Below are 13,659 nucleotides of genomic sequence, written 5' to 3'. Positions count from 1 at the left end.
TCTCTAATTTGCAGGCATTTTCTCTCACTTCCTGTTTGGCTATAGGACAGGAAGTGAAGGGAAATCTCCACAATGGGACACAGATGAAAAATGAAAAAATAAGTTTGCCTATAAGTTTTTTTTTTTTTTTTTTTTTTTTTTTTTTGTGATCACATTCCCTCTGTTTTCAGCTGGAGGAGAAGCAACAGCACACCGAGCTTTCCAGTGAATAGCTGTGCAGGGGGTGTGTGTCTGACCATTGGAGGAGAGCAGACTGAGTTCCCAGCATAGCTAGAGAACTGGCTACGGTGTGTTCTCCTGCTTAGTGTGGTCACTTGATAAAAGGAAAGCAAGGGGGCTGTCAGGAACACCAGAGATTTCACACAAAGGAAGCAATACAAACCGAACAGGATCCTTTCTCATACAAGTACATGGCAAAGCAGGCACATATCAAGAATATAAAATGTTGAGGTAACAAACGCGTTAGTCTGAGTTGCAACAGATTTGTGCACACCTTGCTGACCCATGCACGAATCTGTCCATCATTTGTCACACTACATGAGACAGATTTCCAGTCTTTATGAATTCATTTTTTTTTTTTTTCTCCCAAATTCATCCCCTGTCCTCTCCTCTTTCTCATGTACCCCACCTTTGCTTGCTGTCTTTTACATTGTAACAGTTCTGTTTTTAGCCATTGCCTCTTTGGCCTATATGTAACATTTGAGCACAGGAGACATTTACTTGTATTTTTTGTTAACAAAGTCTGTTTCCTCCCATCAGGCAACCAAGCAGCGACAGCATTGCTCAGACTCCGGAGTTGCTCCGCAGGTACCCCTTAGAGGACTTCCATGAGTTTCCTTTGCCTCCTGATGTGGTATTCTTCTGCCAGCCGGAAGGATGTCTCAGTGTGAGGCAGAAGCGTATGAGTTTACGTGATGATACTTCCTTTGTCTTCACGCTTACTGATAAAGACAGTGGAGTTATCCGCTATGGAATATGTGTCAACTTTTACCGCTCCTTTCAGAAACGCATTCCAAAAGACAAAAGCCGCAAGCAGCCCAAGCCAGCCTCGGAGAATGGATCTGAGGGCTCTGATGGAGGCCATCCTTTACAGGCAGAGTCTGCATCTGATATCAGTCACTCTCCTCACCAAAAACGACTGTCTAAAGGGGTCCAGCGCTCTAGGAACAGCACCCTGACATCTCTCTGCATCATCAGTCACTATCCATTCTTCTCTACATTCCGGGAATGTCTCTATACGCTCAAGAGGTTGGTGGACTGCTGCAGTGATAGACTGGTCAGCAAGAAGGCTGGAATATCTAAGGGTGTCCAAAGGTAAGGAAGAACCAGGCATCTTAGCCCATATGTAATAATGTAAATAATATTAGTAACTAGGGATGCACCGAATGTTCGGCGGCCGAACATTATTCGGCCGAAAATAGAAAAAATAGCACTTTCGGTGTTCGGCCGAATAAGTAAAAAGGCCGAATAAATTTGTGCCGAACAATGTCAGCGGCGGTCACTAAATGGCGGCCCGCGCGATGCTTCTGCCCAGACCGCGAGCCCGCTACCTAGGGACTGAAGGCAGTCCCCTTCCTCATTGCGGCTCCCTGCTCACACGCCGCTGGTGTCCTGTCCGGCCGCGAGTAGGGTGTGTGACGTCACGCGCGCGTCCCGCCCCCTGCTCCTGACTGCGGCTCCTTCACACTAGGTCCAGCGAGCGTGACACTATGTGCACGCCCCACCCCCCTGTTCGCGGCTTTTGGCTCCGACCTGGCTGCAGTTCAGGTATGTGGAGCACATTTGGGGGAGAATACGGTAGCTGCACAAGCATTAGTGTGCAGACTGGCATATTTTGCCATATGTTGCCACTTGCCATGCTCATTAGAGTGCCCTATAAAGTGCCCCTTAAAAAAAAAAAGAAAAAAAATGTGCCCAACAGAGTGCTCCCTTGACATAAAATGTGGCCATCAGCGTGCCCCTTATTTTATGCTAAGGGACATGCTGATGAGCATATTTTATGTTAAGGGGCACTCTGATGGGCATATTTTATGTTAAGGGGCACGCTAATGGGCATATTTTATGTTAAGAGCAACGCTGATTTAAATGTTTTGTTTTGCCCATCAGCGTGCCCCCTAACATAAAATGTGCCCATCAGCGTGCCCCCTAAAAATTGGCAAAATAAATGGAAAAAATGCGAAACACCGCGTTCAGTATTCGGCCTTCGGCCAAGCATTTCATTATTATTCGGCTTCGGCCAAGAATTTCATTTCGGTGCATCCCTATTAGTAACCAGTGCTAAGGAACGGTGTTTGTAAATGCATGAAAAGTATTAGTAGGTTATTGTAAATGCCCATTTTTAGCATTCCATTTTGACAAGGGCAGTGACAGATCTGAGCTTTGCTTGTGTTCATCCAATAGTGCCGTGTTTCCCAAACCTGTCCTCCACTCTCATCAGTGGTCAATATTTTTTCACAGAGTTGCTGAGACATTTGTTGTTCTGACAAATTCCAATCTATCAGTGTGGCCAGTTTTAAAGTATAATTAAAGACAAAACTTTTTTTTTTATTTTTAGATTTGGATAGAGTGCAGAGGAATTAGAACACCTTTCAGTTTTTTTTCTGTCTGTGCCCCCGTTAAGGAGATTCACCCTCTTACTGTTTACCATTTTCATTGAAAGTAAAAAGTCCCAGATTTTGGGTTGTCCCCAGAAAAGTAAGGGGGAAATCTTCCAATGGGGACACCCAAGGAATGCCCTTAATTTGCAGGGATTTCCTCTCACTTAGTATTGGCTATGGGACAGGAAGTGAAGGGAAATCTCCACAATGGGACACAGATGGCGAAAAAAAATCTGGCGGGTTAAACCCTCACTTACTCTATCCAAAATTCAAAATGTTGCCTATACTTCTACTTTAACATAAACCTGTCCTAAAGGTAATACTAGCTTAACATAGTGACTTTTTTTTTTCTCTGAAAATGCCAGTTGCTTAAAGCGGAGTTCTGCACCCCTTAAAAAAAAATTAAGTCAGCAGCTACAAATACTGTAGCTGCTGACTTTTAAATAGTAGAACTTACCTGTCCAGGGAGCCCGCGATGTCGTATTGACTGTCAGGGCTCATTGTGAACACTGGAAACATTGGGTGGTATACATCTGCCACAATGTTGGTTTGTGAAAATAACCCATGGGGACCATCAAAATATTTTGCTCACTGATGGTCCACGAACCACTGGTTGGTGATTGCTGTCCTAAATAATACTGGCAGCATAAATTGGGCCTTGTAGCTCCCAAGTAATTGGATAGTTGCCAGTTCTGTAGGGGAATGAAGGTACAGAGCGGGATATAATGTGGTTCACTTGCACCTTTTTTTATTTATTTTTTTACTTTTAGTTTTGCAGTGACGGGTCCCGCCAGTCATAAAGTGGGAGAAGGGATCTGATTTTATTGTTTTGCCATTTACAGCTCCTGAGTATTATCCAGTTAGCCAGCAAGTAAGGAGAAGAATATAAATATTGCAATGAATCATTGCCACAACCAGTACAGCAATATTCTCATTCTCTGACCGGCGTAGCCTGTGGCTTGATCTGTGCAATAAATAAGAAATAGAATTACATTTGTAGTTACTGCAGAGGTTGTAAAACACACTCTTGAAAATGTGAGGTTATTGCTGACGCATCTTGTATAGTGTGCAACTGTGCATACTGTATAGTTATGGTTATGTGGTAATATAAATAGGTATACAGGCATACCCCGTTTTACGTACACTTGCGAGTACGGACACAGCTTGGTCAGCTTGGCATTGCACTACTCCCGATTTTTTAACGTTGGCGTCTATCGGAAATCTTGGTCAGCTTGACATGGCACTACTCCCAAACCATAAGTGACAGGGATACCAAACTTGGGGAGTATCGAGAGGGGACCCAGGACTACAACATATCCTATTTTGTGGTCGGCCAGCTTGCCTAGGTAATCTACCATGTCCTAGTCCTGGTTCCCCTTAACATGCTCCCCAAGTTTGGTGTCCTTGTCACTTATGGTTTGGGAGCAGTGCCATGTCAAGCTGACCAAGATTTCCCATAGAGTTAGTGTATTTACATGCATTGAGAAGTGGAAAAAGGTATTGCTTCACTTTTAAGTACATTTTCGTTTTTACATACATGCTCTGGTCCCATTGTGTACTTAAAAGTGAGTATGCCTGTATAGGTAAAGCTTGTTTGATAGAGTTCCATAAGTGAATACGTGAACAAACCTGTTCTTCTTACAGTGCAGTCGTTTTGCACAGAGCGGCCCGGAAACCTCCTCTTCTTGAGTCCCTCACCGGCCAAGCTGGCAATAGAGGCACACAAACAGGCTTGTTCTCGACCCGCGACTCTGCGTGTCCATTCACATGTGCGCTGTCGTGGCTCGGCCCCAGCCCCTCTCTCCTCATTGGCTCACAGGCTGTGATTGACACCAAGCACACAAAGATTTAAGGAGCAGTGCACACCCCTGGAAATTAGACAATTTTTGTCATTTCAGGGTTCAGCTTTCACTTGTTGTTCCGGTATCTTTATTGGGAGACATTTACTTCACTTTCTTTCCCAGTGAAAGGTGCCTGGCCAGTCAGGACTGCAGACTTTTATTTTGTTTAGGGGGCTTTTCAGGATTACTCTTGGAAATAAGGTCAAAGATGGAAATAAGGCTATGACTGAGGTTGCTGCGTTTCCATATTCTATGAAAGACGGCAAGAAAGTCATTTGGACTGCAATACAACTTTAAAAAGCCGAGTAACCTATGCAAGTCCATCAGCAACAGAAGAAATTTTTACTTGTAAGATCTGAAGACATTTGATGTGATTCTTCCTAGGTGAGGTGTCCAAACCATTGAAAATGCATGTGATGGTTTAACTTTCTATTAGAATGTCTTGGTAATTTCTGCACTACCTGATTAGATGTGAAGAGAAATTATGTTTAAAGCTGAACTCTGCAGAAAAGAAAAATCCTCCCTTGCAGTAGAGCTCAACCTGCACTTCAAGGGTTAAAGGAGTTTTAAAGGCAGAAGTTTTTTTTTATCATAATGCATTCTATGCATCAAGATAAAAACCTATGTGCAACAGCCTCCATAGCACCCCCCAATACTTACCTGAGCCTCATCTCTGTCCAGCGATGTCCACCAGTTCCTCGGCCATCCGGCACTCTCCCTCCTAAATTGGCTGAGATAGCCACGGCGCCATTGGCTCCAGCAGCTGTCAGTCAAAGTCAGTTAGCTAAGCAGGAGAGAGAGGGGGCGTGGCCGAACCACAGCTCTGTGTCTGAATGAATACACAAAGCTGCAGCTTGGCTGCCCCCATAGCAAGTTGCTTGCTGTGGGGGTAGAAGAACTGGAAGGAGGGATGGCGCATCCCACCTTCCAGTTCTTCTACTCCATGCAACTCATCCTGTGCTATGGGATTTGGCTGCTCTGCGTGTGGCAACCATTATACAACATTTTTCTTGCATCACCTTTATTATTACACCATTGTGGGTCATGGCTCCAGTACTCCTATAAGAGGTTGTCCGGAGGAACGACGCCAGGACTTTTTTGGTTGCTTTTTGCTTTTGGGGTACTTAACAGGAGGGAGGGGCTAGGAGCAGCGAAAAGGGGAGGAACCAGGCTGCTCTGTGCAAAACCACTTCACAGGGCAGGTAAGTATAACATGTTATGTTTGTTATTTTCTTTTTTAAAAAAGGTGACTTTGCAATCACTTTTAAATGCTCATTTGTGCCTGGGCTATCAGTAAAAAGGACTTCTACACACCTAATCCTTTGCTCCCAGAGACTCCCGCCATGTTATGTGACCTGTCCCTGCAGCCTCCTAAAGCACTTCAGCGGTTGCAGACACACTGATGTCACCAATGGCACTTTTCCACTGCAAGTACCGGCTAGTACCGGCTCGGCTCTACTTGGCCCTGCTTGGCCCGGTTTGCTTTTCCACTGCGGTACCGCATGGTATAGTGTCGGAACGGTACGGTATAGGTTTGCTTTTCCACTAAAGTAGTACTAAATTTAAGTGGGTGGGATAACAACGGGGTGGGTGTGATTCTCTGACCAATCAGTGGCTAGTAGTGACTGCATGCAAAGGATTGTGGGATATGGTACCAGTTTGGTACCTGTTGGAACCACAATCGAGTAGGTACTGTTTTTTCAGAGCCGTACCATACCGTACCGTTCGGTTCCATGCAGTGGAAAAGCAAACCTATACCGTACCATACCGAACCGTTCCGACCCTATACCATGGGGTACCAGCAGTGGAAAAGCACAAAAGCGTGCCGAGCCGGTACGGTTCTATGCAGTGGAAAAGCGCCACAAGTTTGATGCGGGTCTAATAGCCTTGCATTGTAAGTGAGGATGCAGAGGGATCGCCCACTAACTGGAGCATCAGGGAGAAGAGGCCAATGCCACCTCCCGGGTAAGTGAGGAATTGGGTAAGTAAAGGTCTTAGTTATGGGTACCCCAGGCATAAAAGAGCATTTAACCCTTGCAGTGTTCAACTTTGAGGAAGTCATTGCTAGGGGGGTTATGTTTTATAAAGTGTTGAATGTGGCATTTACCAGACATTCACTGAATATGTATGTTGCTGGTGCTTATGTTTAAATTGCTGTTAATTTATCTGAAGTAAATGTTTGGTGAACGTCCCATTCGCTGCTTGGTTAAAAAAGCCCTAAGGGGTTATTTACACTGCAGTTGGGGGTGTGGAAAACCCCCACAGTTAACCCCCCCCCCCTTTGGGTGGGGAAGGCAGCAGCTCAGGGTATACACATGCTGGGGCCACCATGCTTTGCACTGCGGCAGGAACTATACCCCGATTGCAATTGTCGGGCCCTACTGTCCGCTGACCACGACCCTTTCAAGTAAATGGGGCTGTGCTGCAACCACCCCACAACCTTGTGCATTTCACACCGTTCCTGAGTGGTGGGCTGGCATTTAGGGGGTTCATCAGACCGTAAAAAGGCGATAACACGCCACCTCGCTGCTTGTCATATGCTTTCTGGAGAGTGATTGGAACGCGGCTCACTCTTCAGACACTACCACAAGTATGAACTAGCCTTTGGGGGTATGATGGTGTGTCAGATAATTTATTATAGTCTCTCTCTGCGATGGGTTACATCAGTTTACATGTTGCTCTTTGTCTCATTACATATAACTTTTTTTTTTTTCCTTTTGAAACATTCAGAAATAAAGGCTGTATTTAGTGAGCAGATGTAATTAATAAAGGTGTGCAAAACTACTCAGATTATCAGACAGCAATGAAGAGGAAGTCTCGTTATTATGAGTTACTACACCCATCATTTTTTATTTTTCCTCTTAGTATTTCTCTCCTAGCCTCCTTAGCATTGTTTGAATTTTAGCTGTGATATGTGAAGCTCATTAAATGGCTCCATAGTGTGATATATCTATATTATACTGTGTAAATATTCCAGTTTTTGTCATGCTAGCCCTGCAGTTCTCAGTACATTTTTGAGAAAACATTTATGTTCTTTAACCTCTAGCACAAGGGGGTCTTCAAACTACGGCCCTCCAGCTGTTCAGGAACTACAATTCCCATCATGCCTAGTCATGTCTGTTAGAGCTGCACGATTAATCGTATGAAAATCGCGATCTCGATTCACCCCCCCCCTGACGATCTAAACCTGAGATATGCTCGATTCTTTGCATAGCTGAGGGAGCAGAGAAAACAGCTGTGGAAAACTCCCAGTAACTATACACACAATGATTACATTGTATCTTTGCTCCCACAAACGCCTATCAGCATTAAGTCTGCATTCACATGTCAGCTTATAATCGCGGGCAGAACCGCCGCGGTTCCGCCCGCGATTCGGAGATTTATTGCAAATCGCGGGACGCCTAGCGTTGCCCGTTGATTTGCAATAGCCCCCCAAACGCCGAGCGATGTTGCCGCGATTTACGCCCGCCGAATCGCGGCTACATCGCGCAAACAAAATCGCGGGACGCAATACGCTCCAAAGAAGCTCTTGTACTTTTTTGGAGCGTATTGCGTCCCGCGATTTTGTTTGCGCGATGTTGCCGCGATTCGGCGGGCGTAAATCGCGGCAACATCGCTCGGCGTTTGGGGGGCTATTGCAAATCAACGGGCAACGCTAGGCGTCCCACGATTTGCAATAAATCTCCGAATCGCGGGCGGAACCGCGGCGGTTCTGCCCGCGATTATAAGCTGACATGTGAATGCAGCCTAAGTCTCCCAGTAACTATAAACAAAATGATTACTTTGTATCGTTTCCTTCCCTCTGCCAGGGAGAAAGGAAGTTTAACCTCTTAAAGACTAGACCTTTTTATGACACTTGTTGCTTGCAAGTTTAAAATCATTTTTTTTTGCTAGAAAAGTACTTAGAACCCCCAAACATTTTATATAATTTTTTAGCAGAGACCCTACAGAATAAAATGGCGATTGTTGTAATATTTTGTCACACTATTTGCGCAGCAGTCTTTCAAACGCAATTAATAAACTTTAATGAATAAAAAAAAAAACGTAACAGTAAAGTTATCCCAATTTTTTTTGTTACACAGAGAATCGTGAGAGAATCGTGATCTTTATTTCAAGCTAAAAAATCGTGATTCTCATTTTGGCCAGAATCGTGCAGCTCTAATGTCTGTGAATGTCAGAGTTTTACAATGCCTCATGGGATGTGTAGTTCCGCAACAGCTGGAGGGCCGTAGTTTGAGGATACACACAGATAGCGGGAACCAGATGATGTTCAGTACATGTGTGCTGTCTGTTTATTGCTTCTGTTCTTGCTGAAAAACCAATGGCTGCAAGCACTGATCAGTGTATTCATTGGGGAGGGGGATACAGTAATACATTGTTGATGTAGGGATCTATTGTGTTTTTTTTTTTTTTTTTTTTTTCAACCCACTGGTTGATCGAAAACAAATAAATGTGTATACCTAGCTTAATTTCTCCTTTTGGACAACCAGTGAATGCTTCCATTGTCTCTCTGTAAGCAGGAGGTAAAGCTCATGTTTATATTTCCATGACACTTGTATGATCAGGAGCCGCGTGCACCTGTAAACAGATAAAACCAAAGCGCCAAAGGCGGCAACACACAAACGAGCATTCAGAAATGAAGACCGCAGAGCACAAATGTGCCTTACAAAAACATACCAGAGAAACCAACCCGTCCACACCTCATTATTACAAAGCAATGTTTGACAGGACAGCAGTATAGATCCACTCAATGACTTATATAAATAGATAGATGCTCAGAACTCAGTTGTTATGGGCTATGAAGCAACAGAAGAGGCTGAGAGAAGCTCCAACTCTCAACTAAAGCCTTGTACACTCAAGTAGTTTGCAAAAAAAAGAAGAGCTCGCTGTACTAACCATGCAATGTTAAGACCGTAATCTCCCCGCTGAGCTATAGTGTTCGGACTCCCCGCCAGAGCACACCCAATGGCTGCTAGCGCTGATTGGATGCCGGTCAGATACTGGCTTTCAAGCTTGCTTGTTCAACAGAAGCCGGGCAGGCTGCTATACACACGGGCTGAATGTCGGGCGGTTTCTGTTCCTGCCTTAAAGTGGTAGTTAACTCTTGTAATAAAGTTTTCTCCTGCAATGCAATATCATAATGTGCTTGTATGCAGCTCATACTAGCACATTATGAAAGACTTCCCTTGAAACGAAGCCTCTAGAGGAGCGCTTTTACTATGGACAAGGGATTCTATCTTCAACCAGTGTTCTGTGAAAAAAACCTACCCCGTGAGAAATGCATACCCTCGTCACTTCCGGTGCACCTACGTCACCACTACGTCATTGAACAGCTGAGGAGCTGACTAGTGCGCATGCTCAGAGGGTATGGATTTTTCATGGCAGTGTGTGTAACGTTACACCGCCTCAGCTGTTGCGGCGGTTACATTAAAACAGCTCGGCTGCAACATGAGTCATCTCCGCTCCTATCCCTGTCACTTCCCTGATGTCGGCTACTAAATGTAAAAGCGGATCACGGAGCCGAGATCTCCGTGATTTACATTACATACACTCGCCGCCGCTTTTACATTTAGTAGCCGAGATCAGGGAAGTGACAGTGATAGGAGCGGAGATGACTCATGTTGCGGCCGAGCTGTTTTAATGTAACCGCCGCAACCGCTCATGCCGTCTAACGTTACACACACTACCATCAAAATGTCATACCCTCAGAGCATGCGCACTTGTCAGCTCCTCAGCTGTTCAATTACGTTACCGGGGCTGTGAGCATGCGCACTGCTACGCTGCTCAGCTGTTCCTGACAGGAAGTGATGTGGGTATGCATTTCTCACGGGGTAGGTAATTCTCACGGAACACCGGTCTTCCTTTCGGGTTCGCGAGCTGCAGCCGCTTAAATGTCTGAGCCATGATGACCTCACTCCCGCACATGCGTGGGAGTCTCGGCCATGGCACACACAGGTATGCCGTTTCTTCAGAGCGCATGCATGACTTCACTGGCTGCTGCTCGCTAGAATATCTCCGAAAACGGTGAATGTTTAGGAGATATTTTTTACCTACAGGTAAGCTTTATTAAAGGCTTACCTAATTGATAAAAAAAAAAAGACTGTTTACTACCCCTTTTTAGAGACAAGGTAGTGCATCGCCGCAGGACTAAATGTTGTTGCAGGTCATAGCACAGAGTTATCAATTATTAGGATTGCCAAACCTATTTCGATACAAATGTGTTAATGTTATGATATGATGATTATAACAAGTGCTTGTTAAAAGAACTATGCATAGCAAAACATAGGGTTTGATTAAGGCTGCATTCACACTTGAGCGTAGCGTTTTTTACCGCAATTTTTTCAGGCGTTTTTCATTGACATCTATCAAAAACGCTGGTAATCAGCCCAAAAAGAAGCTCATGTACTTTTTTCAGTTACAGACGTTTTGCAAAACGCTCAGATGTGAACAGGGGCCATTTAAATGAATGGGGTTTTACTTGTTGGGCGTTTTGGAAGCGTTTCTTTTGAGCGTTTTTGGAGCTGAAAACGCCCAGGTGTGAATGGAGCCTTACAAAAGGTAAATAGACTGTGCACTTTGCAAATGCAAAATGCTCCCCCCCCCCCTTTTTCCTGAACCTGATTTTGTGTTCTTTACAAAGTGAAGCTTTACCACATTCACTGCAAAGTGCACAGTCTGTTTGTCTTTAGTAAATTAACCCCGTATTGTGAAAGGATAAGTTCACTTTAAAAAAAAAAAAAAAACATAAATGCACATTTATTTTTTTGGTAAAATGCATTTGTTTTTGAGCCTGTAAAGCATTGCACCATCGGTTAGAATTTCCCTGGTGGCATGTAGGTCTCCAGAAGAGCCAGTGTATCCACTTGCCCATACATCCTATACATCCTATACAGATAAGCAGATACAATCTAACAGGAAGCATGATTGAAGTACCGCAGCGCTCCAGTGTCATGGTAGTTCATTGAAAAATACAAGCTGACAGCCGCAAAGGCTGCCGAACCTTCTAGTTTTCCATGCACAAAACGCTGTCAGTAATGTGTGGCCCGGGTGGGTGGAGCCCCGCTTTTTTAAAAAATTGTGACCCCTAGCGGGGAGGGGGAAGAACCTCGCTAGCTGTCACAGCGGGGATTGGGGAGATGTGAGGGCATGGTCCGTTTTTAATCTGTTACGTGTTAGGCTCCATGTACACAGGACGCTGGAAATGGCCGTTTAGGAGCAGTTGGGCGTTTTTTTCAGAAGCCCCTGAACCCATCTACATTTTATCTTATCTGTCCATGTACACCAGGTCGTTTACAGTCATTTGCAGGCAGTTGCGTTCAGGGACTGTTTTTAGAACGCAATTATTTGCGTTCGAACGTGTGTTTCCCGGCGTTTCAAGCGCACAAACGCGTCCGAACGCGATGACCCGCGTTTAGCGTTCGCGTTTTTCCATTTTAAAGGGGAATAATTTTTTTGACCTCTAGGAACGCTTCTAAACGCAAACGCCGCTAAACGCGGGTACAAATGCGACCGAACGGACGTTTCAAACGTCCTAAAAATTACAGCATTCAAAGGGACTTTTAACAACGTCCCGTGTACATGGAGCCTTACACCCTGAATATGTAACGGTTAACATGTTACGAAGGGTGAACTTATCCAGTATTAAACACAAAAGCAAACCTGTATTATATGCCAGTTTACTAATTCTTTGAGCCGGTTCACATTAGCGCGACTTGTCAGCCTGACAAGTCGCGCTCCCTCGCGGTCCGTTGACCGCTACAGGACCCGTTCTAAAAGGAGTGACACAAGTCGCTCCGACTTAGAAAAAGGGTCCTGTACTATTTTGGGGCGACCTCGGGGGGACTTGCATAGACTTCCATTATGTGAAGTCCGTGCACATAGCTCCGAAGTCGTGGTGCAATGTAATGCACAAGTCGCCCCCGAAGTAGTAAGGAGTCGTGTCGCCTCAGTGTGAACCGACTCTTTGATGTGATGGTTGCATTGGTTTTCTTTTTAAGGGTCCTTTCACACGGCCGCTCCGTGTGTCCGCAAATCATCCAATCCGTTTGCGGATGATTTGCGGACATAATGTAAGTGAATGGCACTGCGGGTGTCAGCGGAATACCATCCGCTGACACCCGATTTTCCTCCTGTCAGTTCTGTTCCGTTTTTACGAATGGAACAGAACCCTATTTTTCCTTCCGTGTAAAAAACGGAAAGGAAGGAAAATCGGATGTCAGCGGTGTCATCCGCTGACATCCGCAGTGCCATATACTTACATTAGGTCCGCATATCTTCCGCAAACGGATGGGATGATATGCGGGCACACGGAGCGGATGACAGAAATGTCATCCGCTCCGTGGAAAAAAAAAAAAAGTCCCGCAGCGGACCTTTCACACGGAGCAGCCGTGTGAAAGGAGCCTTAGGCTTTCTTCCTTGTATTTTCATTAGGTGATCCAGCCAGTAAGACTGTTTGTTTTTTTAATAGAAAAGCTCTCTTTCAGTTTCATGCTGCTGTCTGCTGTGCTCCTTCATCGGCGTGGGAAGAGCTCTAATACAAGAGGTGTGTTACTGGCTGGGTGACCAGTGGAAAAGCCTTAAAAGAAACCTAAGGCTCCATGTACACGGACGTTGTAAATGGCCGTTTAGGAGCAGTTGGACGTTTTTTTCAGAAGCCCCTGAACCCATCTACATGTTATCTTATCTGTCCATGTACACAGGGTCGTTTACAGTCACTTGCAGGCAGTTGAGTTCAGGGAAATTTTTTGGAACACAATTATTTGCGTTCGAACGTGTGTTTCCCGGCGTTTCAAACGCAAAAACGCGGCCGAACGCGATGACCCGCATTTCGCGTTTTTCCATTTTAAAGGGAAATCATTTTTTTGACCTCTAGGAACGGTTCTAAACGCAAATGCGACCTAACGGACGTTTCAGTGCCGGTTCACACTATAGCGTGTGCGGTGATCGCATGTAATATTGGAGCGCACTGCTCCTTCATTACATGCGATCTCATGTGCAGTGCGAATTGAGCCATACACTTTGTATGGCTGAAATTCGCACTGCACCCGCACAAAAGTCGCACATGACCCTTTTTTTTCAGCCGCATCAGGATCGGATCGCACAGTGGTTCACACTTGTGCGATCCGATCCTGTGTGAACTGTCAGATCGCACTGCGATATGCGATCAAACTGGGGGTGTCGTTAACATTTGACACCCCCTGCGTATCGCATATGGCAGTGTG

General features: G+C 45.1%; 1 protein-coding gene across 28 annotated transcripts in view; it reads left to right on the top strand.

Moving 5' to 3' along the window:
• MADD (MAP kinase activating death domain) overlaps window positions 1-13,659 on the top strand; it is a 188,998-nt gene that overhangs the window by 44,419 nt on the left and 130,920 nt on the right. For all 28 annotated transcript variants that reach the window (XM_082270087.1, XM_082270080.1, XM_082270075.1 and 25 more), the window contains exon 3: window positions 760-1,314. In XM_082270087.1, the coding sequence (XP_082126213.1) occupies window positions 760-1,314 (555 nt within the window). The remainder of the gene's footprint in view (window positions 1-759; window positions 1,315-13,659) is intronic.

Source organism: Pelophylax lessonae, assembly GCF_965119305.1.
Source record: "Pelophylax lessonae genome assembly, chromosome: 10".
NCBI lineage: Eukaryota > Metazoa > Chordata > Amphibia > Anura > Ranidae > Pelophylax > Pelophylax lessonae.
Note: the sequence above shows the minus strand (reverse complement) of the source record. Positions and strands in the feature narration are given on the sequence as shown.